The following is a 27,774-nucleotide window of genomic DNA, read 5'->3' as shown; positions in this document are numbered from 1 at the left end:
CCCAGGTAGAAGAGGGGTGTACCATTGAACTCAGAGGTTGACCCCCTAGGTCACGTGGCACCTCCCTTGGGTCGTGGGGTCACCAACAGAGGAGTGATAGGGCAGAAGAGAAGTTCTAGGATCTTAGAAGAGTCAAGAAGGCAACATCCAAAATGGCACCCAAAACGAAGATGAGAGTTTCCTTGGTGAGTGAGATCTTTAAAGATTTTAAAATATAAGTATAGATAGTTTAAGGGATTCCAAATCACAGCATTAATATTTTTTGGTAAAAGGATCTCTGCACATTTGGTCTTTCTGTATTTAGGGCTCAATAGGATTTAGCCTATTTAGAGTAAAAATCTTGGAATTCCGGGACACCAGCTGATTCTATCAGAAGAGCACGCGACTCTCAATTTCAGGGTCATCAGTTTGAACCCCACTTCGGGCGTGGAAACTATTCGTAAATAAACAAACTTGAAAAACATCCTTGGAATTCCAGTGGACGAGTAAGTATGTCATTCATTCAGATTCACAATTTTAAACTGAAAATATCTTAAACTTTACATCTAATATCGAAGTGTTTATGAGAACGTGAAGTTCACCATATTTTTAAGTTCGGTGGGTTTTTTTGGACAAATAATTTAAATTTATATACTTGTAAAGATTTCGTTTGTCTCGTCAGACGCGAAAGCACATCGGAGGAAACCAAACACAATAAATGTTTACATGCAATTCAAAATGTTTGAGTGAGTTTAACTTCGTCCCTGGATCACACATTCAAATTCCTTTCAGAAGTGATAGTTAAAATATGTTGGACAGAAATAGAGTAAAAGTTGTAAGCCGAAGCTTAAGGAAGAACTTAGATGTTTTGAATTGTAAGGTCAGCAAATTAAATATGAATTTTTAAAGTCAGTTAAACCTCTGAATCATCTTTGTCCAGAAAATGAGATTTACGGGAAAACCCACCTCGTAGGATTATGGAGAGGATTACATCCGAGACACTGGGTTTAAAGGGTTTGGCATCGTGACCGTTACATGGAGAACATTCCATATGGCATGCCAGGGATTATTAACCCTTTCTTTCTTTTTTTTTTTTTTTTTAAACAACTGGTATTTATTGAGTGCTCATTGTAGGTCAAGAGTTTCTTTTTTTTTTTTTTTAAAGATTTTATTTATTTATTTGACAGAGAGAAATCACAAGTAGATGGAGAGGCAGGCAGAGAGAGAGAGAGAGAGAGAGAGGGAAGCAGGCTCCCTGCCGAGCAGAGAGCCCGATGCGGGACTCGATCCCAGGACCCTGAGATCATGACCTGAGCCGAAGGCAGCGGCTTAACCCACTGAGCCACCCAGGCGCCCTATTAACCCTTTCTTAAAGGACAGTCTAACAATGTTCAGAGGTAAGAGGGATGTTCGGAGACGCAGGATATGAGTCAGAATGTCACGGTGGCCAGAGTAAGATGTCCACCACACACCATTGGCCCTTGGTCCCTCTCTGGCCAGCAAGGTTCGCTCTCGCTGTGTCTGGGGGTCCCCCCAATTATGGCCAAGCTCTCCAGCAGGGGTAGCGTTCCACTCATTATCCTTACATCCCCGTCCCAGCATCCCCTTTGCCAGTGCCCGCAGGAGGCATTTCTCTGGGCTTGCTCCTTCATTCCCTTGATCACCGATCCTACAAATGTCCCCTGATGTTTGCAACCAGGCACGGGTCTAGGCAGTGGAACATTGCAGCCAACTCAGCTGACAACCGCCGTCACCATGGGGCTCACGTTCTGGTAGAGGAGACACACGCTACTCAAAATCAACAGGCAAATCCCACAGTATGTTTTGAGAGGGTTCTTTACGGAGAAAAATCTGCGAGGCTGGGGAATGGGAGCGCCGGGGGTGGGGATGGCAATTAGAGAATGGGTAACCGTGGTAGGCTCTCTGGAGGAGGAGACCTCTGAGCCATTTGAGCCAGGACTTTAAGGGGGTGAGAGGGAATCGTGCACACAGGGAAGAGCAATGGCACAGGCTGGGAGTGGGAGTGTGCGTTGGGTAGTTGTGGAAGATGGTGGTGAGGCTGGAGAGGCATGGACAAGGGGAGGGTAGGAGAAGAGGTCAGAGAGGTGATTGGGGGGCAGTGAGAGATGACCATGGAGGGATTCATGCCTCAGCCAGGACTTGGTCATTTACTTTAAATGAAGGGGGGGAGGGTGCCTGGGTGGCTCAGAGGCTCAGTGAGTTAAGCCTCTGCCCTCAGCTCAGGTCGGGATCTCAGGGTTCTGGGATCGAGTCCTGCATCAGGCTCTCTGCTCAGCAGGGGGCCTGCTCCCCTCCCCCTCCCTGCACCTGCCTCTCTGCCTACTTGTGATCTCTCTCTGTGTGTCAAATAAATAAATAAAATCTTTAAAAAAAATAAACGAAGGGGGGACCGTTCAGATATTTGGGGGAGAAGTGGACAAATTCGTAAACTGTATTTCAGATATTATTTAATCTAAATTTAAATTTAATTTAGATATTATTTAATTATTAATTAATTGAATTCAATTAATTAATTATTAATTTATTCAATTCCTAATTGAATTAGGAATTGATAACTCCTAATAAATTGCAGTAAAATTCTTGTTTTGTGTTATTGTGTTATTGTTCTCAGAAAAACATGCCGAAGCATTTAGACCTGAAGGGTCCTGATGTCTGCAACAATTTTCAAATTATTAGGAATAACAGGGGGAAAAAAAACCCTAGTTACACGTAACAGTGGTCTACTACTGCGCAATGAGCTCAGATTCAGAGGCATAAAACAGTAAGATTACACATGTCGTGTGAGGAATTCTGGGGATTCCCACTGTAAAACAGTAAAGAGGCGAAAAATGAAGAAAGTATTTTTGGCCTGGACTGTGAATCTAGCTGTGGTCATGTTCGAGCTCCTGCACGCAGAATTGTGGAGATCCAAAGATCATCATAGGTCCTTCTATGAAAGAATATACACTTCATTCATTTGATTCACCCCACAAACACTTAATGAGCACCTACTTACTGTGTACCAGGCACAGCTCCAGACCATGAGTTCACATCTCTGAATAAGACAACCGTTGTCCACTCTCATGGAGCTTCACTTACAGCAGGGCTAGCTAAATAATGAACAGATAAGGACATTACGTCGTGATAGGCAGTATAAAAAATACGATGCACTTAAATCCTAGAGAGTGAGCGGATAACTACTTTAGATTAGGCTGTTAGCCAAGAAAGGGCTGGAAAGAAAGGTCGCAAAAAAGAAAAAAAAAAAAAAAGCCAACCCTCCTTTGCTCCCCCAAAATGTTATTATCTCACATGATTTCGGAGGGTCTGGAATCTGGAGCCGCTTAGCAGGGGGGATTCTGGCCCGGGTCTCTCCTGAAGTGCAGTCAAGGTGTTGACCAGGGCTAGAGGCATGGGGTGACTCGTTGGAGGCAGGAGGACCCACTTCCAAGACCTGCAGCACAGCTGTCAGTGGGAGGCCTTGGATCTTCACCCTGTGGACCTCTCCGCGGGGTCCCTGGAGTGTCTTCATGGTGCGACGGTTGGTTTGCCTGCCAACTGAATGAACCCAGAGGGACAGAAAGGAGGAAGCCATGATGCTTTTTATGACCTGGTCTTGGAGGTCTAAAACCATCCCTTCTGCCACAATTCATTCTTCCGGAGCGAGCTGCTGAGTCCAGCCCATACTCGAGTCTATGAGGAATGAGCAGAGTATCAAATAACACTCTTTGCAAGTCCTGTACAAGATTTGTGATTTTTTTTTTTAAGATTTTATTTATTTATTTGACAGACAGAGATCACAAGCAGGCAAACAGGCAGGCAGAGAGAGGAAGGGAAGCAGGCTCCCTGCCGAGCAGAGAGCCTGATGTGGGGCTCGATCCCAGGATCCTGGGATCATGACCTGAGCTGAAGGCAGAGGCTTTAACCCACCGAGCCATCCAGGCACCCCAAGATTTGTGATTTTGATAATTATTAGCATGAGTGTTTTACACCGCTGGTACCTCCCAGGAGGAGGGGTACCGCCTAGACCTTCCGTTTGCCCAGTGGATCCTGACTGTGTCCGCAGGAAAAGATTGTGGGGAAGGACAGAAGAAAGGGCCAAAACTTGGCGTAGAAACAACCATTACCCTCTGTCTTCATCACACCCACTGTGCCCCAAGAAGGAAGAGGCCACTGTGAAATTTTCAGTGACTGCTTCTCCCTAGGATGGCCGGGTCTGCCCAGTGGGGTGGGCCCCCGTTGTCTCCAGCATCTGCTCTCTGGCACCTTGCAGTCGCACTTGGGGGGTATCAGTAGGTACGTGGTGGGGGCCGTGCTGTAGATTCTCACGCTTGCCGTCTGTGCACGTGGCTGAACCCTTCTGTGTGTTCATTCCTGAGGCTCGCTGTTCTGTTAAGGACCCCAGTGTTGCTGGAGACGGGCATCACGAACCCCTCCTCACCAGCATAGTGAAACAGAATGATGCTCCCGAATTCACCCAGTCGCCAGAATCACAGGGACAGAAAACACCCCACACTTGCCGTGTCCCAGATTCGGTGTGAGGTGATGTACGTACGTAATGGAAATAATCCTCAGAGCGACCCTGGGTGCTGCTTGCTGTGATCTCCATTTGCAGAGGACACAGAGGCACAGAGGTGCCTGTGGCTTGGAGGGCTGAGCACCTGCCTTTAGCTGGGGTCACAATTTCCAAGTCCTGGGATGGAGCCCCATGTCGGGCTCCCAGCTCAGTGGAGAGCCTGCTTCTCCCCCTGCCTCTGCCTCTCCCCTTGCTTGTGCTCTCTCTCTGTCTCTTTCTCTCTCAAATGAATAAATAAAATCTTAAAAAAAATATATGCCCAAGGTCATGGCATTCAGAGCCTGATCCAAGAATCTGTGTGCAAAACCATCACACTAGATTGCCTCTTAAAAATTGCACAGGTCACAGGACACTGGCTGAGCCCGTCAGAAGAGCCTGGGACGCTTGATCTCAGGGTCATGAGTTCGAGCCCCACATTGGGTGTCAAGATTACTAAGAAAATAAATAAAATAAAATAAACTTTAAACAAACTTGCACGGTTCATCTTTAGCGTAAATTGCAAGCAGGAGGCGGCACTGAAATCACCTATAAATCACCTATATATAATTGAGCATTAAGATTTAGGAAACTAGAAAGCCCACATAGCGTACAACACTAAGCAGGCAAGAACACAGGGGATGCTGTCCCAGGATCTGCTGTGGGGAGCAGGGGAGGTCTGCAGCTCTCCTCCCCCAGGTCCCACCACAAGACCCCACGGGAGTCTATCACATGTTATTCCTCTGCCAATGTCCAGGTTTGCAAAGGCCACCGCAGCAGGCCCAGGCTGCCAGGGACACTGGTGGCAGGCTTCCAAACGGGCAAAAGGCGGCATATGTTCCTGAGACCCCCTATAGGCAGAAGGGCACTTACAGAGGGGAGGCAGAGGATTTCTGGTCATTGAAACTCAGGTGAGTTTTGTGCAGGGAAGAAGCAACTGACTTCCGTCCTGCGGCGGAGACCATTCTTGGCGTCTGTGAGCAAAGTAGCGTCAGCTTTCCAGACCGTCTGTCTCTGGGTCTGCTCTTGACATTCTCCTTTGAACCGGGTCATGCTGGGTCCTTCAATGGAGGAGTTCAACGCAATCTTGAAGATGCATGCATTGCATATCTAAACGGCAGTCATATTGTTTTTAAGTTAAAAAAATTAAAGTTCCTTTATGAATATAGTCTCCTTGCAGCCACTCTGGCCACCCCCCTTTTGCCCCACCTAGTCCATTCTACACCTACAGGAGGCAGAGACCGCTTTTCCCAGGGCACATCCAACTGTGCTCTGCCCCGGCTTAAGACTGACATGCTGTGTAGACCACGGACAGCAGTGGGAGCCGTCATGCTGAGCCGGGCACCCTGCCTGGCATCAAACAGTGTGGCAGTCCCCAGGGAAGGCGTCCCACTTGCTGGGATGAGACCCTGCAATGCCCCCCACGCCATGAAGCTCAGATTTCACCAGACTTGCCTTTCTAGCACAGGACAGAGAAAGTTCGTGGGTTTTGTTTTGCTTTTCAGATGTAAAGGTCTACTCCCTTAAACCTCATTCCTTGATTTGGTGCCAAACTGGGCTTTTTCTTTCTTTCTTTTTTTTTTTTTTTTTTAAGATTTTGTTTATTTGAGAGAGAGAGAGAGCAAGCATGAGCATGGGTTGGGGGTGGGGAGGGAGAGGGAGAAGCAGACTCTCTGCTGAGCAGAGAGCCTGATGTGGGGCTCAATCCCAGGATGCTGGGATCATGACCCGAGCTGAACCGGATGCGTACCCAACTGAGCCACTAAGGCAGCTCCCAAACTGAGCTTCTAAGCCTCTCGCTATAAAACCAAAACCAAGTAAACTTTGACTCCGAGGTCAACCGCTGGCCTTTTGTGTTTAATTTCTTTCTTTAATACAGCCCTCTGTGTGCTCTTCAGGCTAGAAGAAAGCACAGGGTCCTTGCAAGGACCTTCCCAATGGCCCCTGCGTGATCCGGGACTGTCTACTTCTGCCCTCCCTCTCTCTGGTGCCACGACACCGGCCTCCTGAGCGAGCCACGCCTTCCAGACCCGGGGTGTTCCCATTTTGCATCAGGACAGCCTGACTCTGTTCTCCACCACCGTCTGCAAAAAACCCCGATATCCATCCCTTAAGTCTCCTCCCAAACATTACACAGCGCCCTCAGAAGGGTCGGGCTGGTTCTTTGCCCCCTTCTGTGATCCTGGCACCCGCCACTTCTTGACAGCTGCGGAGCCATCATTATTTAGTTATTTAACTATTTATCACTACTGGTTTAACGTCTCTCCCAAGAGACCATAAACCCCAAGAGGCAGAACCCACACCAACTGTGGCTGAATCTGTCCCCTTTGCTTCCCGCTGTGTTTGGTGTACAGGAAGCGATCAGCTCTTTGCCCATCGGCAGGAGGGTTCTGAAGCCCAGATGTCAGGGTAGCACATGGGGGCTGCGAAGGGAACTATGGGTAGGGCTGAGTGGCTGCCTGGTCCCTACCGCGTGGTCCAGCCTCCTTCCCCGGAGCCTGGCCAGCCCATAATCAGGTGTTGTATTCTTTGATCTCCAAGTGCATTCCTGGGTCCTGGTTTCATCAAGTCCGGGTTTTCCTTCGGACTCTTCCTCCCCCGCTGACCTTTCTTTCTGCGAATTGGCCTTTGATCCTTGACACGAAAGTGCGTGTTCCCAGAGTACCTCGACATGCAGTCATCCATTCCAGAGAGTTCGGCGCTTCTTAAAAAGGGGAAACAGGGTTACCGTCCAAACCAGCAAGTCTACCCCTGTGAGCACATCCCAAGACAGAGGACAACCCACATCCACAGAAACGCTTGCCCAGGAGTGTGCACAGCAGCACCGCTCACAGCAGCCAAAAAGGAGAGTCAACCCAAATGTCCGTCGGCTGATGACTGGGTATGGATCGATACAGCGGAATATTACTCAGCCATAAAAAGGAACGACGCATCCATTCACACGACAGCACAGATGAACCTTGGACACGTTGTACTAAGTACATGAAGCCAAAGGCAGGAGACAAGAGTGTACTCCACTTCCACGAAATGCCCAGAAGAGGCAAATCTGGAGAAATGGAAAGTAGATTATTAGTTGCTTAGCGCTGGAGGTTTGGGAGAAAATGGGTAATGGGTATGGTGGGTTTTTGGGGAGCAGGGATAGAAACGTCTGGAACTGGCCGGGGGGATGGTGGCACCATTCCGTCAACCTACTAAAGACCACTGCAATGTATACTTTAAATGAACGAGTTACATGGTGTAAGAGTTCCACCTCAATAAGGCTGTTCAGTTTTTTGAAAAGCAGTACGTCCTCACCTTGCCACGTCAGGAATCTGAGATGAACCTACCGACAGATGTGGACTTTCTCTTGCCTCTGTCCCCCAGTCCCTCACTCATGAAAAATCCCTAGATGCAAGTACATAAAAGCTTCATCAGAGGGCGCCTGGGTGGCTCAGTGGGTTAAAGCCTCTGCCTTCGGCTCAGGTCATGATCCCAGGGTCCTGGGATCGAGCCCCACATCGGGCTCTCTGCTCAGCAGGGAGCCTGCTTCCTCCTTCTCTCTCTCTGCCTGCCTCTCAGCCTACTTGTAATCTGCCTGTCAGATATTAGGAGAGTCCCAGATGGATTCCTGTCCACTCATCAACCCCTCAGAGGGCAAGAAGCCCCAGGGGAATGCTGTGTGAGACTATCACTAATACACAGATATTGGGTCAGGTGCACAGCTCAAAGATTTCCTTCCCTCCACACCTCATCTTGGCCTTTGACCCCTCCCTTGCCACAGTCCCTCTTGTCCCCTCCCCTTCCCTTCTCAAGCTGTTTTGACTCCTTTCTTGATCAAGGGCAGAAGGCAACGTTTCAAGATGGCGCCCGCAACCTTCACTCCCTGGCGCTACTCCCACGTTCTGTGGTAAAATGGAGATGGTCTGGATAAAATTCTTCAAATGACCACTCGCCCTCTTATCAGTCCTGGTCTGTGGTGGGAGTTGTCTCAACGTCCAAATGTTAGAAGTTCCAGAGAGGGGAAGCACATGGCGCTCAGTGTGGGGGAAGGGGGAGAGAAGCCTGGAAGGGTCAGAGCGCCTCCAGCTTGCACGGAAGATGTGGGACCCTGGCCTGGAGTCTGGGAAGGGACAGAGAGGGTAAGATCAGGTGGGTGGCTGAGGGGGGTGTCCTGATCTCAAGGGCCAACAGCTAATCCCACAGAAGCATGGACTGTCCAACTAGTTGAGAGAGAGAGAGGTCGCTCGGAGAATCGTTCAGCTCTCTGTTCGAATGCTGTCCTCAGCTTTTGGGCCATCGGGGGCTGTGTGTGTAGTGTGGCCTTACACCTGACGGACATGAGGATGTCCGTCTGCCTGGCTGTGTGCAGGCTGGGCTCCTTCTTGTTCCCTTCCTCCCCTCCTTTCCATCTGGAAGAGCTAACAGATCCCACGGGAATGGTGTGTTCTAACCCAGAAAGGGAGTCGGCGAAGGTCTCCCTTCCTCTTGCCTCCCTTTACCCATAAAACACCCAGAGCCCTACTTCCTGCCTTTGCTGACCAGAACCACTCATCTTGGGAACAAATTCGTTCTTTCTGCCTCAACGAGCTGGTGTCTTTTCTTGTTGCAAACGCTCTAATCAGGACCTTAACTCCATCTTTTTCTTGGAAGGTGGCCTCCTGCATCTGGGAGCCCAAATCTGCTCTAACCACAGTCTTGGGCTTTTCTCTGTGGGTCCTGGGCCCAGGGTGGATGTGCTGATGGGCTGGGGAAAGGCGTGGGGGTCTGTCTGCGGCCGCTGCTCTCCGCTGCTCCTCAGTGAGAGGTTCTGGGGGAACCCGGGGCCTTTCTGCCCCTGTCTGTGGGCTGGGGAAGGAGTCTGTGGATTTGTGGCTTTGCCTGGAATCAAGAAATCTGCCTAGACTCACAGAATTTCTTCTTCCCGGCCAGGGCTGGGCCCCTTTGGAACCCTGAAAAGTGCCGCAGTATCAGAGTGACTTAGCCACACATGTGTGAACACGTGTGGGGTGAGATAAGCCTGTGTGTGATCTCAGGGATTCTAAGTGTGACTCTGTTTGCAGCACCCCCCCCCCCTGGTCAGTCAAGCAGGAAACCTGACACTCCAAGGGTAAGGAGTGGGAGGGCCAGGAGGGAGGGAGAGGAGGAGGGAGGGGAGTCTAAGGGGAGAGGGAGGGAGGGGGAGGGGAGGGGGAGGGATGGGGGGAAGAGGGAAGATAAGAGGTAGGGAGGGCTGGGGGGGCGGGGGGGGGCGGGCCAGGGCTGAGGGCTTCCAGGCCCGCCCAGGAAGCCGGTTCAGTGCTGGAAGTCTGGACATCTCAACCCCCACCTTACAGACACAGCAGAAAGGGGATTTGTGTGTTGGGGGAACCCTGTGTCCCACACCCTCTCCCACCCCAGGACCCTCGAAGGGGAGGGGAGGTAGTTTAGAGGCACACCCTTCCCCCCCAAACCTGTTTCCGGCTGCCCAGACTTCCATCTCCTTCCAATGAGAGTCTCGACCCACCCCCCACCCCCCTCCCCCCAAACCCCTCTCCCCCAACTCCCCCCACCTTTCCACCCCCCCCACCCCCCCCCCCAGAGCAGCACTCCTGGACCTCGCCCTCCTGCCCTCCCAGCTTTCCGGGATGGCCCCTGCCTCTGGCTCCTTCCAGAGAGAAGTCCCTTAGGCCAGGAATGCCACCTCCGCAGCCCTCACCTGTGCCGCAGGGGCAGCTCGAGGTAGGACTGCCCTGTAGTTCTGAGTTTCTTTTCTGGGTGTTTCAGGTGAGGGGGCCTCGGGGTCCCGGTGAGACTCTGTGTAAGTTGGTGCAGACAAAGCCAGGGCTACCTGCCGCCCCCAGCGGGATCCCCCCCCCACCCCCCGCAGGGACACTGCCCCAGTGCTCCTGGTGGGGATCCCACAGGCTCCCTGGATCCCTTGTTCCGTCCTGCTCCGACACAGGCTTTGGAGGGGAAGCAACCGTGCTCCCGCCTGGCTGAGGGAGACCTGGCCCAGGGCAGGCAGATCCACTGTGCATCCTGACCTGGTTATCTGTAGCCAGCGCCCCTGAGCAGGCATGCTGCTCCCAGAAACAGGGACAGTGGAGCCCTGTGGGTTTCGCACCCAGATGATGTGTGCGCGAATATACGTTTAAAAAATGCTCGTTTGTTCTTTTTATTGTTTCTTTGGGTTTTTTTTTTTTGTTTTCTTGGTTTTTTTTGGGTCCGGTCTCTGATCCGAGTGCGAAACTTTCCATTTATCTCTACTCAGTTCTGCTGATTTTTTTCCTTTAAGATTTTGTTTATTTGAGAGAGACAGAGATAGCGAGGGGGGATGAGAGCGAGAAGCAGACTCCCCGCTGAGCAGCAAGTCTGACCTGGGATCCTGGGATCACACCTGAGCCAGCAGACGCTTAAGGCTTAACTACCGAACAGCCCAGGTGCCCTGAGTTCTGCTGGTTTCCGACCATCATTCCCGCTGGCTGAGAGATGAGTCCTTCCGGGCCTGCCGCCTAGTCCCATATTAGCGTGGCTGGTACCACAATGCCTGTTGTAGGGTCCTGGTAGGTAGGGGAGCAGGGCTTGGCCACTAGGTTGGGGACAGTCCTTGACTTGCCACCTATAGAACTCTGACTTGGGAAGCTGCCTCCGTGTGAATCTTTGAACCCCACTTAGGAACCCCAACTAAATTTTTTTTGAAGTGATAGAGGAAAGAACGGTACTGGGTACTCACCCCACTGCTGGTCTGTTTCTCTGTGCAAGTTCAAAGCCTCAGACATGTCAGGCCTGAGACTTATTTTCTAGCCCCTGGGCTGCCTAAGTGACCAGCTTCAAGAGGGGGTGATTTCTCCCCCCAATGGGCCATCTTCTCCGTGAATAAGCCAAAAAAGAGGCAGAACTTAGAAACACCTTACAGAATTTAATGTTTTCAGGGAGGGGAGGGACTGAGGCTCGAGGGGGGCAATGGCAGGGTGTTCGCCAGCACAAAGGCACAAGGGTCCCAGATGGCTGAACTGGGCTGACAGGACCGCGAGCTCACCAGAAACCTATCCTCTCTGTCTCCGCCTCAGAACATTCTGGAACCGTGGCTGCTTCTTAAACCCGGACTTGCTGCTGTTCCTTCTTCCTCACCTCTGCCCAGATGTCCGACAGATCCTGAATGAACTGCTGGATCTAACAAGGCCAGGGGACCCAAGTTAGCCCACCCAGCACCAGGCCATCCCGTCCCCACACGTAGCACATCTGGGCATAACCTGGAAGGAGCCACTCTCCTCCTGGGACTGACTTCTTGGGGGCTTTGACTTTCTCTAACTTGACAATCATTCTAGTTGAAGCGACAGGCCTAGCAGACCAGTAGGCACAGACAGGGAGCTCCTGGGGACCGACATGGTGACAGCAGGAAAAAGAACAGTGGACAGTCTGGTGGAGGGAGAGGTGAGGGGACACTGAGCTGACCCGGGCACTAGAAGCCTCTGGAAGGTGGGGGCCAGCAGTGTTGGGGGAAACAGCTCCCCACAATGTAATAGCCTTCAAGCAAGGCATTTACTTGGAACCCAGAACTGATGCCCATCGTGACAATCCTGAGTCACGGAGGGATGCCAGAGTTCTGTTCACCAGCTTCGGTTTCAAAGAACATGGGCTCCAGGCGCCACGTGGGGACCTGGTCTCCTGACGCGGCTCTGGGGAAATCAGTTCATTGTTCTGAGACTCAGTTTCTTTATGTTCAGAAGGGCTGGCCTCAATGACCTCTAAGACCTCAGTTCTATCTCTCCTTTTCGAGAATGTTCCTGGAGATGGGACTACACAGACCATCCCAAACTCTCAACAAACCCGGGAAAACTGTTGCTATTATGGATACAATTCCTGCTTTTGTAAAAGAGGAAGGAAAGAGTCAGTGAATTAAACTATCTTCCCCAGGGTTACAGAGAAGACAAGCCCAGAATTTCCTGAACTATGTTCTTTTAACCAGTCATCACACATGCCCCCAGAAAGGATTCTGTGGTCAAGTTAGCTGTAGAAATGTTATCTGCGTGGAGAGTCTCAGGGCAGGACCACAGCAAAGACCATCTGACTTTGATTCCCTGGGAGTTTTCCAAACCCATTAGCCCATGAACTCCTTTGATTCCCCCATAGGAAACTTACCCACCTCTTGGGGTCCTAGGATTTGCCAAGTGCAATTAGGAAAATGGCGCCCCAGAAAGCTTGGGTTTCGTTCAAGGAACACACTGGACCTTCCACGACACAGTACCGTTGAATTCAGATTCAGCCTTTTGCAGAATCATGTTTCTTAAGGTGTACCGTGGGACCATGCTCCTAAATTCTAGATAAGTGCCTGCCTTCCAGAGCCTGTGCATGGATGGGTCAGGGATGTCGTTGGGACATCCATGCCCTGGGATGCTCTGTAGCCTCCTTGGGAAATTTCAATTGGAGTGAAGCACCAGAAAATGTTTGCTCTGAGCACAAGTACGTCTTCTCATTTTGGTACCAGAACTATGTGTTGCTTTTCCTTCTTGTCATCAGGGGATGCAGAACCAATGACTGACCCTCTCAGGCTCCTTTATACTCCAATCTGCAGTCTGTGTTTCTCACTGGTTCCTGGACCTTTGGTTGGAACTTTTACTTTCCCGGGTCCTTGTTTCTAATTGTCTCAGGCTAGTTGATTACATGTACGTCTGTCCATAGGTTCATGTCCTATGGAAACACGGTGGGATATTTTTAAAATAATGACTTGGGGAGTAGGAAGTGTTCTTGTGGAAGCAAACTGAGGCCGAGAGCAAGTCAGAAAACTCAGTATGGGGAGTGGGCGGGCTGGGAGCTAGGGTCTGAGCAGGGGATGCTTGGGTAGGTCGGAGAGCTGGAGATGATCACCTCCTGCCCCAACCTTGCTTTCCAATAGCTAACGGAGGGGGCCTGAGGACCTCCAGGAGTCCCTGACACCATTCTGCCAGGGACAGGGGTTTGCAGGGGCAAAGTCCTTTTTCAATACCACGAAGACATCACTTGTCTTTTTCTCTCTTGAGCATATACGTTGGGGTGTTTCCACCATAGAAGAGCTCCATCGCAGACGGCTGAATGTGGAAGCAGAAAGCAGAATCCATCCACCTGTCCTTGGGGAAGCCAGACATTAAACGGATTTGTGATTGCGTGACTTGTCCTACAAAGTATTGTTTTGAAAACGTGTTTTTCATCAAGCAGGCGTTGATGGTGATGGGCTTCTTCTCATCATTAAACAGTGACAATTCTTTTAAAATTTTCTGTTGAGAGTTTCTAATATGGGAAATATCAGTAGATAAAAGCTCTTTGCGGGGGGGGTCCTCCATCCCGTTTTAAGAGCGTGCAGGTCTCCTGATACCAAAAAGTTTGAGACTCGCTGCTTTGGAACAAACGTTCTTATTAACTGCCTTCACGGTCTTCCAGTTGTCAGTAACTCTGCTCTAGACGCAGTTTGAGCAGATCGTCCAGTTTGGGGAAAATCCCTCTTTTGGATTGATCAGTGGGCGAAATCCTTCACATTTCCCAAGTCTTACTTTTTTATTTTTTTAAAGATTTATTTGAGAGAGAGAGAGATAGAACAGACAAACATGATTTGGGGGAGGGGCCGTGGGAGAGGGAGGGAGGGAATCTCAAGCAGACTTGCCACTGAGTGCAGAGCCCCATGCGGGACTCGATCTCACGACCCTGAAGTCATGACCTGAGCCGAAACCAAGAGCTGGACGCTTAACTGACGGAGCCACCCAGGTGCCCCAAGTTTTCCTTTTTTTGGTTTTTGTTACATAGGGCAAGTACCTTCCAGTCCATGGCTTTTATTGGCTTGTGTCTCATATTCATTCACCAAACACTTATTGAGCACCTACTGTGTGCCAGGCACCGTTCTAGATACTGAGATACAGTTAGGAACAAGATAAGCACAAATCCCAGCCTTCTGGAGCTGGTAGTCTATTATTTCATGGCAAAGCCTGAGGCTTTTGCCCAAGGAGTGAAGACTTAGTCACGGTTCTCTGCGTGTCATGAGAAGCACGGGTAGTGCGTCTGCTTGTGCGGAGTTCCCCCATCTGTGGGGTGTGTGCTTGTGCGATCGGTAGTGAGATGACTTTGGGGTAATGGTGGATACACGTGGTAATGTTCGATGCACATGGCATTGAACAACTTAGAATCATACAGTGAGACACCTATTTCCTTCCCAATTTCCTTACAGTTACTTTTTAAATTTTTTATTTATTTGAGAGAGAGAGAGAGAGAGCACGCACACAAGCAGGGGAAGAGGCAGAGGGAGAGGGAGCAGCAGACGCCCACTGAGCAGGACCCGGGATCATGACCTGAGCTGAAGGCAGACGCTTAACCCACAGAGCCAACCCCCCCGCACCCCTCCTTTCAGTTACTTCAAAGAGAAAACGTCAGATTGGTACTAGTAAGACCCTAACACTTCCTTAAACTTGTGGATTCCTCCTCCTACCCCCGCAACTCTCTTTTTCCAAGAATGGGCCATGGTGCGAGCCTTCAGCCTCTCTCTAGAATTCAGTAGGACTGATGTGCACAAGTACCGGATTCTACAGGGATCCCGCCCTTGCCCACGTTGACTATGGCCAACAGGGTCTTAGCGCTAATGCGGGGGTTCTCAAAAGCGCAGAACCCAGGCAAGCACCATCATCTGGGAACGTGTTGAAAACTGGAAATTCACGGGTTCTTATCTCAGACCTACTGAGTCAGACACTCCAGAGCTGGGGCCCAGCCACAGCCCCCAGCCCGCAGGGGACTCAGATCCTGCTGAACTTGAGAACCACCGCCCTGGGGGGGTTCATTCTCGCCTTGGACCAACCGACGACCGTCTCCGCTGAATAGACCCAGCTGGGCAGGGCACTTGCACTCCCTCTTACCATGTCCAGCTGTTTGTGCGTGTCCTCCAGGGACACGGTGGTGGTCTCCTTCAGCTGCTTGCTCACGATCTGGAAGAGGTTCAGCGTCGCCATCTTAATGGTACCAAGCAAGAGGGTCTTCTTGGCGGCGGTGTTCTGGATGTGAGCCCAGCGAGATTCCTGGGGTCGGGGTGGGGCCGGGAGGTGAGCAGGTGTGCAAGCACAGGCGTGGGTGGGTGCCCCAAGCCATGCCCCAGTCACGCCCCAGCGACGCCCCCAGCAATGCGACGCCACCCCCACCCCCACCCCTTGCTCACCCAGATAATGACATCGCTGCGAGCGCGGTCAAAGCGCATCTGCAGCCGCGCCAGCTCGTTGTTGTGCTGCAGGATCTCATCGTCCTTCTCCTCCATGTAGTGCGCCAGCCGCGCCTTGGCGCGCTCGATCTTCTCCTGGCCCTCCTGCGCCGACTGCATCAGGTCCTGGTGCATGCTTACCAGCGTCTTGTAGCGTGAAATCACCTCATGGATCTCCTCGAACTGCGACGGGGTCTCCATCAGTGCACTGCCACCCCCCACCCCTGGGGCCAGATGGCGGGGTGCCCCGCCTGCCAAACCTCAGTCTAGGGGTCTCAGCCTAGCGGGAGACCCTGCGGCAAGGCCAAAGGGCAGAGGCCGCGAGGACTTTGGAGTCCACCTGCTGGCCCTTTTGGGTTGCTAAGGGCCACTGGGACTTTATGTTGGGGGTAGGTGCCACTGGAGCTGGGGCCCTCGGTCTGCCTGTTGGCATCGCCTGGGAGCTCTGAAAAGGACACCTGTCTGACTCCGCCCCCAAGAGATTCATTATATATATATATATATATATATATATATATATATATATATATAACTTATTTGTGAGAGAGCACAAGCAGGAGAGAGGGAGGGAGAGGGAGAAGTAGGCTCCTTGCTGAGCAGGGAGTCTGACACAGGCCGGATCCCAGGACCCCAGGATCAGGACCTGAGCCCAAGGCAGACGCTTAACCGACCAAGCCACCCAGGCGCCCCAAGATATTCATTTTAATCAACGGGTTCGAGGTGGTCCCTGGCACCTGAATTTTGCAAAAAGGGCCCCCGGGTTATTCTAGAGGGTGCTGGCTGGGGCTCGGGGGTCAGGAGGGTGAATTTTGAGACATCTCCCAAGGCAATAATTATCCTGTCCAACAAGAATGAATGGAGAACCACTTGTAAGGCAGGCAGTAGGCTAAGTGCGAGGCACAGAGCAGGAGATAAGAAGCCAGACCCTGCTGTTATGAAGCCTATGACTTGGGATGGTGTGGAGGGAGGACAGACAGACAAGGAAAGCATTACAACACGGAGTGATAAACCCTATCGATGACCAAGGAGAGGGGTCTGGTCAAAGACATGTAGCAGTATCTTCAGCAGAAGTCTTTCTGGAATTTGCTCACATTTGCTGAGGTCCCCTTCTAGTGGGGATGGGAGATGCCACCAGTGGCGCACGGGGCCTGCCAGGCGCAGCTGCCTGCTCCAGCCTGGTGCCGGGCCAGGACACTCTGACCTGACCTTGCAGGCCAGCTGTCCTCCGTAGAAGGTGGTATGAGCGCTGGCCTCTCCATCCATAATGCCTCTGTGGGGAAGGGCCACCCAACTCAGCATCAGAGGAGGTGGGAACAGCCAGGCAAGGTTTCCCGGGGAGAAAGGATGCTGCACTGAGACCAGACGTATGAACAGAAGCTGGCTGGCCACGGGCAGGTGGGGGAAGGTGAGGAGAGGGAGAGGGAGCTGCTGCCTGCAAACCTCAGGGACGTGTGGCATATTCAAGATGGTCAAGGGAGATTAGTATGAATAAACTGTGATCAAGATGGGGAGGGACAGATCCATCGGAGGAAGTAACAATAGTGCCCAGGGGCCCCTGAGGAGGAGTGTGGACTTCCTTCATTGAAGGAAGCAGAGAGATTACTTGATGTCTGCATTTCGAAAGGTCATGGAGTACACGCACCATGCGACAGCGTGCGACAGCTAACGAGGGGAGCTACCAGGAGCACCTGTCGAGGACTTGGTGCCGGTCCAAAGGACACAGGCACCAACCAGAAGAGGCTCCCACTGTTTAAAGATGGGACACTTTGCATATCCGAGAGAAAAAGTGCAAACGATCACACATACCAGATACACCGACCATCCAGGAATTCATACTAATGAATCAAGTGCTTAACAAGCTTTTCCTTTAAGACTCACAAAGTAAACAAACAGCTGGTGAAGGGAAGATTCTCTTGAGGAAGGCTTTCTTGGCCGTAGTTTCCTAGCTAACAGGTGAAGAAGAGACAACAAAACATTCCCAGCACCCTAGAACGGTCCACCAACCCCTTTAAGCACAGTGTCTGTCCCCACTGCCAAAGAAACCAGAATTGTGGCTTCTATCACCAAAGATCCACCTTGACCCCTTTTTAGATCTATCAGCGGGATCACACGTATGTCCTCTTGTCTGTCTAGCTTCTTTGGATCAGCATCAGAACGTCTGTGATACTCAAGGCACAAACATGCCACGTGGGAACCTTGTTCAGACCCTGATTGGAACAAAACAATTGTACGCAAAGCAGGTACGTAACAGATGAGGGAAGTCTGAACACTGACGACTTGATGTTAAGGAATTACGATCACATTTTTCCGGGTGTGACAATGGTATTGGCCTCATCTTTTTTTTTTTTTTTTTTTTTTAAGATTTTCCATTTATTTATTTGACAGAGAGAGAGAGAGAGAGATCACAAGTAGGCAGAGAGGCAGGCAGAAAGAGGGGGAAGCAGGCTCCCCGCTGAGCAGAGAGCCCGATGCGGGGCTCGATCCCAGGATCCGGAGATCATGACCTGAGCCAAAGGCAGAGGTTTAACCCACTGAGCCACCCAGGTGCCCCTTGGCCTCATCTTTGAAGGTCACATGCTGAAATATGGATGAAAAAAAAAATCATTTGTTTCCCAGTGGCAGCGGTGGGATGGTCTGGGGGTTGATTTGATGAGTCTATAATTGTCGGAATTAGGTGATGAGTAACGGGCATTTGATAGATGATTCTATTTCTGTATATGTTTGAAATTTTCTGTGATGAATAGTTTTTTTTTTTTTTTTTAAAGAAAAAGTATCCTTGATCAGAAAAAGCAAGTTACAAAGAGGCATGTGGAACACTCTTCAAAGTCTATGGAGATGTACTATGGGACCAAAATAATACCCACAAGCATGAGAATGAGCGGTTAAAAAGTGAGGATGGTAGCCAGCTCCTCAGAGAGGGGAAGAAGAAGGGGGCTTGGAAGGCGGCTGCCCAAGAGGGGTTGCGGTAGTGCCTTATTTAAGAAAAAAGAACTGGAAGCCAATAGGGGGAAATATTAAGAGTTGGCAAGGTGCAGTGGATACCTGGGTGCAATTATGTATTTTTCTATACCTTTCCGTGTGCTCAAAATATTCTGAAAGACTTAGGGGAAGACGGAAAGAGAGGAAGAAAGAGGGGCAGGAGATCACGGTGGGAGAGCGTGGGACAGGCTGGTGGCCAGAAATAAAGGCAGTGTTGAACTCCGGATGAGGGGCACTGGGGGTCTGGAAGAGGAAGGGGCAGGGGCCGGATTCCAGAAATACTTAGGAGGCCAGATCTGATGATTGATGGGCTGCGGAGAGGGAAGAGGGGGAGGAGGTGAGGATGAGGCCCCAGTTCTAACATTCACAGCAGGGGACACACACCACAGGAGGACTGGCTGCAGTGTGTGTGTGTGTGTGGGGGGGGGGTGCGTGGAGAGCTGATGGGCTGAGCCCGAGAGTCCAGACCGAGGGCATTGGGGCAGGAATCTCAGAGCCAGACACAGGCCAGGCTCCTCGGTTGTAAGACACACCTTTCCCTAGGTCTTATTGGAGTCTTCTCTTATAATGTACCTGCTGCTTTGAGACGTTGTCTCTGCTCACTCCTCTCCCCGTGCCCCATGACGAATGAAACTTTTATTGTTGGCATGATGCACATAACATGGATTTGGGCTTCACACATGCTTAATTCTAGTTATAGTATGGGATTTTAAGAGATTAGCTCTGGGACTTCAGAAAGCTGTCCATCTTTTGTCCCCCCCCCCACACCTGCACTGCACTCAGGACACACCCCCGAGAGCATACCCTGTACCTGTACCTGGCTCTCACCACCCCCACAACCCCTCTTCCCATGAGGGGCCCTGCCTGCTGCTGTCACATGGGGGTGTGCGAGGCCCCCCAGGTTGCTCAAAGAGAAAAGTGAATGGTCAGGGACAAAGACCCGAGGACCACTGAAGGAAGGAGTTAGGAAGATGAGTACCCCCCCAGCACCCCCCAAGAGGCTGAGGAGGAAGGGGGGAGGGTGGGAGACAGGGGAGGAGCCCCGAAGAAAGAGCAAAGCTCTGTTTCACGGAGGTAGCCACCAGCCCTGGGCGCCGACCCACCAGCCCCGAGCGCCGGCCTGTGCACGGCGCTAACTCTACACTGGGCTAGGTGTCTGCCAGTTTCTCTCCCTTATTCTCACACCCAAAACGAGGTGGAGCAGGAGACGATGTGGCCTGATCCCACTGCCGGCAAGGCTGGTCCCTGGGGGTCCCAAGCGAAACCTTGCTCCCCCAACACACACACACAGACACACACACACAGAGACTTACACATGCCACCCGGATGCACCTGCGGCCCGGGATCCCTGGGAAACAAGCTCCGCCCCCACCCCCGCAGGGCCCCCTCCCACTCAGCTGTCTGCTCAGAGCAGGGTGACCGTCCTGCCCCCCTCCCCCGCGGCTGCACACCCCCTCTGCTGGCCCCAGGCCCTGGGGCAGTCCCACCCCCGCCCACCCGCTCACCTCCGAGCTCTCCACCACCTTCTCCAGGTACTTGTTGAAGATGGAGTAGTCCTGCAGCCTCCCGCTCAGCCTCTGGTGCTCCAGCCGCAAGGCCGCCATCTCCTGCTTGGCCATGGCCAGCTCGCGCAGGCGCTGCCTCTTCAGTTCCCGCTCCTTGTTGGCCTTCTTCAGGGCCCGGATCCGTTTCTGGTCGTTCTCCTGGGGCGGGGGTGGGGGTAGGGGGAGGTGGCACCCGTGGGACACTGGGCCTGTCCTCCCTCTGTCTGCCGGGGATGGGCAGGGATCGCTGGGCTGCCCGTGTGGGCCAGGAGGCCCGGATTTTCTCCCTGTTTGGTGCTTGGTACTCCGTGACTCAGTTTCTCATTTCTGTAGGAACCAGAGGCCCCGGGGGATGTGCTCCAGCTGGGGGAGGAATTAGTCTGAGGCCGGAGCCGCTGCTGCAGACTGATGTCCTCAGAGAAGGGGCAGTCGGGCCGACACCCCCTTCTTCATTCTGCAGAGCCCTCCCGGCAAGATCAGGGACACACGCACCCCTCGCAGTGCACCTGTGTAGCTTCTGTCCATCTTCAGGGGCTCCCAGGGGGCTCCACGGGTGGAGGACATTGAGAGGCAGGTGGAGAAGGCACAGGGAGGGTTTGTACTCTGCCCCGTGAGCCTGGCAGAGGACCCAAGGTCCCCTAAACCCTAAATGCTGTATCATGATCCCCTGGGGAGCTTTTTAAAAAATGCAGCTGCTGGCCTGCCCCTCAGGTCCATTGAAAACATAGAGTGTCCAGGGGCTGGGTGGGTGGCTGAGGGGCTGAGGCCCTGTCGGATTCATCTGTGCACTCCCCGTGCCCAGCCCCTCCGTGTCGTCTCCCACCCATCCAGTCCCCAAGACACTGTATGTACCAGGCACACGCGAGGAAATGGTGACCCGCAGTCCAGAAGGAAACGGGAAATGACCAACTGTAATGAGCGCGGACATAAAGGGAGAAGCCCCAGGCCTTGCTGAGCCCTAACCAGGGTGAGGAGTCAGCAGGAGCAAGGAGGAGGAGGGGGAGGGGGAGAAGGGAGGGAGGAGGGAGAGGAGGAAGGGGGAGGGAGGGGGGAGTGAAGGAGAAGGAAGGGGGAGGGGGAGGAGGAAGGGGGAGGGGGAGGAGGAAGGGGGAGGTAGGGTAGGAGGAAGGAGGAGGAAGGGGGAGGGGGAGGAGGAAGGGGAGGGAGAGAGGAAGGGGAAGGGGGGAGGGGGAGGAGGAAGGGGAGGAAGGAGGGAAGGGGAGGGGGAGGAGGAAGGGGGGAGGGGGAGGAGGAAGGGGGAGGGGGAGGGGGGAGAGGATAGGGGGAGAAGGGGGAGGGGGGGAGGAAGGGGGAGGGGGGAGGAGGAAGGGAGGAGGAAGGAGGAGGAAGGGGGAGGGGGGGAGGAAGGAGGAGGAAGGGGAGGAGGGTGAGGAGGGAGGGGGAGAGGAAGGGGGAGGGAGGAAGGGAGAGAGGGAGAGGAGGAAGGGGAGGGGGAGGAGGAAGGGGAGGGGAGGAGGAAGGGGAGGGGAGGAAGAGAGAAGGGGAGGGGAGGAGAAGGGAGGGGAGGAGGAAGGGGAGGGGGAGGAGGAAGGGGGAGGGGGGAGGAGGAGGGGAGGAGACGAAGAGGGCACTTGGGAACCCGCAGGCCCTCGCACCTGGATGAACTGCTCGAACTTCTGGATGTGGGCCTTCAGCTGGGCCTCCTTGACACCCAGCTCCTCCCAGCGCAGGTTCAGGGTTTCCATTCGGCGCTGAAATATCTTGGGGCCGGGGCAGCACAGAGGTCAGGAGCGCCCCTGCGCCTCCTGCTCCCGGGGCCTCTGCCCCTAGGCCTCCCGCCTTCCGCGCCATGCTGGGTTCAGAGCAGGGCGTCCCAGGCCCCTGCTACCCCCAAGACGAAGATCCCTTCTCTCTCCTGGGAGGGAACACAGAACCTCCGCGCAGGACTCCTGGCTCCAGCCACTGTTGCCCACATGATGGGTAGGGAGGCGTCCTCAGTTTCTGAACCCCGTGGCCCTTCCCGCACCCCAGGGCCAGGCCCCCACCTCCTTCTTCTGCTCCATAGCGCGGTGCATGATCTTGGCTTCCTTCTTCTTCTCCAGGAGCCGGATGGAGGGAGACTCCGACTGGTTCTCAATGTTCGGGAACTTCCTGCCCAAGACACGGGCGAGAGAGGACTGTGGGTTCTGAGCGCGTGGGACAGGCTGGGGCTGGGCCAACACCAGAGGGGGCCAGGTGGAGGAGGTGGTCCTGTCCCCCTCGGGAGGGAAGGGACTGGCATGTGGGGAGGGAGGGCTGCGTTGGCGTCTGGGAATGGCAGGGCAAGGTGACAAGGGCTGGGGGTCCAATTGGGGCTGTGGGTTGGTGCCAGGGTCGAGGCAGATGACTTGGGGCTCAGGGTTACAGGGGGGAGGGGAGAGGCTGGAAGGGGGCGCATGGGGACAGTGGGCGCCCCCTGACCCGGAGACACTCACTGCAACAGTTGTAGCAGCCTCTCCCCATACTGCAGCCGAAAGTACTCAGCCAGGTCTTCCTCCTCCATGATGCCCAGACTCATCCTGATGCTGCCCCAGGGGGCCCTTCGGCCCAGTCCTCACAGTGGAACTGAGGCTGGGCGGGGGGGGGGGGGGTTGCTGGCTGGGCTCTTGCTTCTCCCTTCCTGCTGCTTCTCAGGGACCCACAGAGGGAAAGACGGCGGGAGACTGGCGGGTCCGCAGCTCAGGGTGGGTGTGGGCAAGTGCCGGGAGATCGGGTTACCCGGCAACAGGCCTCCTGGTTCTGCGGGCCGCCGGCGGAACCCAGGCTCTGCCCTCTGACCCTGGTCCCCGCGTGGACCCCAGTCCCGCTGGAACCCCGCCTTCATTTAACCTCCCCGCAGGAGCTCTGGGAGATTAGGCCTGATCAGGTTCTGGCGTCTAGGCCTGGGAGGCAGGGTCTGGGGGTCCACGGCCCAACAGGGGGTTTCGGTGGAGGGGAGTCCTTGGGGGCTCAGGTGTGTATGAGGGTGAGGGGGCGGCTGGTGCTGGGACAGTCCGCCCAGAAGTAAAGGAGGCTGGGGTGGGGGCCCGCGGGAGGGGGGAGGCCCCGACCTTGAGGACCAAGCGGTGGGTCCGGTAGGCCGGGAGGGTGCCTGGGGACCAAAGAGGCCGCGGGGGCGGGGGGGGGGGGTGGAGGGGTCCCCCGCCCCGCCGGTGTAGCCGGCTCAGGGCCAGGGCCATCAGAATATGAAGAAAAGCTGCCCCCTGGCACCGTGACCGGCACAGATTTCCCACGTGTCCCCGATGAGGGCTGCCTTCCTTCATCCCGTGAGCGCTCCAGACTGGAGACCCCGTGGGAAGCGGGAGCCCCGGGGTCTCGGGCTGAGGGGCGGGCGGTGCCGGCCTCGACCTCGAGTCCCTGCTCCAGACACAGGCTTCCGGCCGAGCGCCGTCCCCTCGGTCCCCCGCCCGCGGCGGCCGCGGGGTTCGGCCCCTCCTGGTCTGGGGCGGGGGTCCCTCCCGGGCCGGGCGGTGCCCCAAGCGCGCAAGCCCACCCCGCGGCATCGCCGGTCTTCTGCCGCCCCCTGCTGGCCGACCGACGCGGGCCCGAGGGGGAGGTGAGGTGGGGGCGCTGCCCAGCCCCCTCCCCAGTGCCCTCAGGAGCCGGCCACCGCCCGCAGGGACAGGGGTGGGGGAAGCAGGACACCCCCTACCCCTCCCTCAGGCCCCCAGCCCGCAGTGGTTCTCACCGGGAGCTTCCCAAGAAACGGGGTCCGCTAAAAGGGGACGTTTCTCTCCTTGTGCGCTCCTAGGGCTGGCGCAGGCAAGCTGGGCTTTACCTTCTTTTTCCCCTTGAGGAGGGGGCTGTCTGCTTCTCGGGTCACCTGTTTGCCAGAGTATATGCACGAATCCTGGGGTGCATCTGTGGCGTCAGGGGGCCCAGGGCCAAGCTCCTTCTGGGGCTTCCTCCGCACCTCGCACGAGAACCTTCTTCAGCACTGCTCGCCATCAGGGGCCTCTGGGGTCTCACTACCCCGCCTCAGAGGCCGTAGGGAGGATGCAGGGCTGTCTGGGAGTCCCAGGCTTTCGGTTCTTTCTGGGTGTACATCCAGATATGGGATCGCCTGGTCACACCTTAGCTCCAGTATTGTGTCCAGTATTGCGTCCAGTATTATGAGGAACCACCGTGCGGCCCTCCAGGGTGACTGCGCATTTCACATGCCCGCCAGCGGGCCGTGACGGTTCCAATCTCCCTACACCTCCACCAATGCCGCGCATCTCTGTTTTTTCAGTAGCAGCCATCCCGATTGGGTGAGAGGTGATAGATAGCTCACCTAAAATTATATTACCTTTAATTACGAGAGTAATAAGGGATGACATTCTCATTCTAGAACATTCAAGTGATACCAGTCTAGCTGGAGCCCAGTTGGTCCACCATCAGACGCTGTGTCCCAGAGCCCATGTTCACATGAGCTCCAAAAATACCCCTGCCGAGGGGTGCCTGGGTGGCTCAGTTGTTAAGCTTCTGCCTTTGGCTCGGGTCATGATCTCAGGGTCCTGGGATCAAGCCCCACATCGGGCTCTCGGGCTCTCTGCTCCGCTGGGAGCCTGCTTTCCCATCTCTCTCTGCCTCCCTCTCTGCCTACTTGTGATCTCTCTATCAAAGAAATAAATAAAATCTTTAAAAAAATAAAAAATTAAAATCTCTTCCATGGGATGTCTCTCCTCCAGGTCCTACAGATACAGAGCTCAGGGTCTGTGAGCTTTCCAAGAGCCTAAACAATGTTTGAGGCCTGGAAATGATTATTGGCTCTCAGATACAAAAAGGAAGCCATGAAATAAAGGATAAATGTTTAATTAAAAGCATACAAACGTAATATCCCAACTTTCTGAGTTTTCAACTTTAGCATTTCACACATTCAAAAGGAATCTGAAGATCCGATTTTCTCACTTCTCAAGAATTTCCAATTCTGCACAGATTTTTGGAAAAAAATCAAAGCAAATTGAGAACTAAATGAGTTACTCACTGACAATTTCAAAAGTGAGGTTGTGAAAATCCTCTCACTTCCCCCACCCAATCCAATTCAGTGTTGATGGGAGTGAATTTTAATTTGCTTGCTATGGTGGGGGTTAGGTCTTCCTTAAGTTCCTTGCAAGGTTGGGTTTCTAAGATGGCCCATGTAGGTTTTCACTAACAGAATTGTGCAAGACAGCAATCTCACTGAACCCAGGAAACATTCTGTTACTCTCTTTGGCAGCTCGCGGAGCCTGAGGATGACAGGCCCCAGTGGAGGCAGTTTCAAGGGCATCTTGCCGCACAAGGGAGAGGTTCTGCCTCTCGCTGGCTAGCCATGCGCCAACTCTGAACCTGGAGTCTGGCCCCAAACCTCAGCCTGCTCCGTGGTTTGTCCTTGAAATAGTAAATAGTAAATGACTCCTTGCTGTGTTCTGATGCCTGCTTTCCCACCGCTTATGTTTCTGAGAACAGAATCCCCACTGGCCCCAACTAAAAGACCTCTGCTGAACAGTGGCTGAAATCATCCCTTTCCTTCTGACCTCAGTGTTCTAGGAATGTGGCCCTCTCCCTGCATCAGGAAGCTGGCGGATGCTCTTGGTCCTACTATGGGAGCTTCACCAGCGACCTCGTGACCTAGGAGAGAACTACGTCAATAGCAATTAGCTTCTTATTCTCTGATCCAAGTTTTTCCATCTATTTTATTATTCTCTTTGCCTTTAGCAAGAACTCTTTGCTTTATCTCAAACAAGTATTTCCACAGTCGTACTTCTCCATCTTCGGACATCAAACCTGATTTTTAAAAGATAAAACGTTACCTTTGAATACACACATATGTAATAAAAATGTAAAGAGCTATGGGGAATGATAGTAGACAAATTTAGGAAAATAGTTACTACCACTTGGTGCTGATGGGGGGAGGGTTACTATAAATTGGTAATGAATAATATCTTAGAAGGGGCACAAGTGTTCATTATATTATTCTACATACTTTTATTATTGCAGAAATATTTAATAATAGATTTAAAGGGAAAGACTTTTGTTTCTGCTCTCACGGTGGTTAAATGTGTTTGTTATTCTCAACACCTGCTGTCTCTCCCCTTAACCTCTATTCAATCACTGGTTTTCGTTTTTCTTGTGAACCTCTGCCAGCATCCTCTCCCTTCCCCTTGTTCCTTGAATCTTGATTGACATTCCTCCTCCAAACCTGACATCTGTTCTTGCTAATAATGCTCTCACTAGGTGGTCCCCATTATGCCTCTTTATCTCCTTGGAAACTGTGGAGTCTTAAAATATCAATGTCTCTTACCTGCCACCTCTGCATTTCCTGTGCAGAGTCACAGAATTTTAGAGCCAGAACCATTTGAGATCATCTATTCCAAACTTCTCATCATGTAGAAGAAAAAAAAAAAAAGGACACTTGGGGATTTAAGTTCATCTTCAGCGGTAGCAAAGCCAGGATTCCAAATGAGGCTAACTTCAAGTCAGATTGAAAACCAGGAGGAGATCTTTGGTCCTGTCCCTGGAAATGTTGTGGAGGTGGGAGGCAGGTTGATGGATTCACTAAACTGAATGCAAAAACTAAGATGATATATTTACAATTGCACCAAAAAGAATAAAATACCTAGGAATAAACTTAACCGCAGAAGTGAAGGACTTGCAGTCTGAAAACTACAAAACGCCGATGAAAGAAGTTGAAGACAACACAAACAAATGGAAAGATAGCCCATGCTCATGGATTAGAAGAATTAATATTGTTAAAACATCCCTACTACCCAAAGCAGTCTACAGATTCAATGTAATTCCTATCCAAATACCAACAGCATTTTTCACAAAACAAGAACAAATACTACTAAAGTTTGTATGGAATCACAAAAGATGCTGAATAGCCAAAACAACCTTGAGAAAGAGAAACAAAGCCGTGGGTATCATAATCTTAGATCTCAAGATACACTACAGAGCTGTAGTGATCAAAACAGTATGGTATTGCCACAGAAGTAGTCACACAGAGCAATGGAACAGCATAGAAAGCCCTAAACCCACACTTATCTGGTCAATTAATCTTCAACAAAGCAGGCAAGAATATACAATGGGGGAAAAGACAGTCTCTTCAATAAATGGTGCTGGGAAAACTGGACAGCTACAGGTAAAAGCATGAAACTGATCACTTTCTAACATCATGCACAAGAATAAACTCAAAATGGATTAAAGTCCTAAATGTGAGGCTTGAAACTGTAAAAATCCTAGAAAAGAACACAGGCAGTAACTCCTCTGACATCAGCCATTTTAACAATTTTCAGATATGTCCTGCAAGGCAAGGGAGACAAAATAAAATATTAACTATTGGGACTACATCATCAAAATAAAAAGCTTTTGCACAGCACAGGAAGCCATTGTTAAAACAAAAAAGCGAAATAATGAATGGGAGAAGATATTTGCAAATGCTATATCCAACAAGGGCCTAATATCTAAAATATATAAAGAACTTATACAACCCAATATCCAAACCCCCCAATCTGATTAAAAACTGGGTAGATGACCTGAATAGACATTAAAAAAAAAAAAAGATATAAAAATGGCCAGCAAATGCTTGAAAAGATGCT

At 52.4% G+C, this 27,774-nt stretch overlaps 1 protein-coding gene across 2 annotated transcripts; it reads right to left on the bottom strand.

Moving 5' to 3' along the window:
• Positions 1 to 11,405: 11,405 nt before the first annotated feature.
• CCDC42 (coiled-coil domain containing 42) lies at positions 11,406 to 22,803 on the bottom strand. 2 transcript variants are annotated; one of them, XM_059149788.1, is made up of 7 exons: positions 22,654 to 22,803; positions 22,225 to 22,330; positions 21,835 to 21,939; positions 20,180 to 20,377; positions 15,657 to 15,878; positions 15,361 to 15,519; positions 11,406 to 11,659 (listed from the first exon to the last, which is right to left on the bottom strand). In XM_059149788.1, the coding sequence occupies exons 1-7, from the start codon at positions 22,734 to 22,736 to the stop codon at positions 11,582 to 11,584; spliced, it is 951 nt and encodes a 316-aa protein (XP_059005771.1). In that variant the 5' UTR covers positions 22,737 to 22,803; the 3' UTR covers positions 11,406 to 11,581. The 2 variants fall into 2 exon arrangements, with proteins under 2 accessions (XP_059005771.1, XP_059005770.1); XM_059149787.1 differs by lacking the exon at positions 11,406 to 11,659 and having other exon boundaries at positions 14,732 to 15,519.
• Between the last annotated feature and the right edge of the window lie 4,971 nt (positions 22,804 to 27,774).

This window comes from Mustela lutreola, chromosome 15, assembly GCF_030435805.1.
Source record: "Mustela lutreola isolate mMusLut2 chromosome 15, mMusLut2.pri, whole genome shotgun sequence".
Lineage (NCBI taxonomy): Eukaryota > Metazoa > Chordata > Mammalia > Carnivora > Mustelidae > Mustela > Mustela lutreola.
The sequence above is the reverse complement of the archived record's forward strand: the minus strand, read 5'-3'. Positions and strand labels throughout refer to the sequence as shown.

Bases quoted from the DNA above. Each gene is read 5' to 3' on its own strand.
- CCDC42 (XM_059149787.1), bottom strand. From the start codon at position 22,736: ATGAGTCTGGGCATCATGGAGGAGGAAGACCTGGCTGAGTACTTTCGG. The intron at 21,940-22,224 runs GTGGGGGCCTGG...CCCGGCCCCAAG, and splicing joins CTATGGAGCAGAAGAAGGAG to ATATTTCAGCGCCGAATGGA. The intron at 20,378-21,834 runs GTGCGAGGGCCT...CCCCCGCCCCAG, and splicing joins AGTTCGAGCAGTTCATCCAG to GAGAACGACCAGAAACGGAT.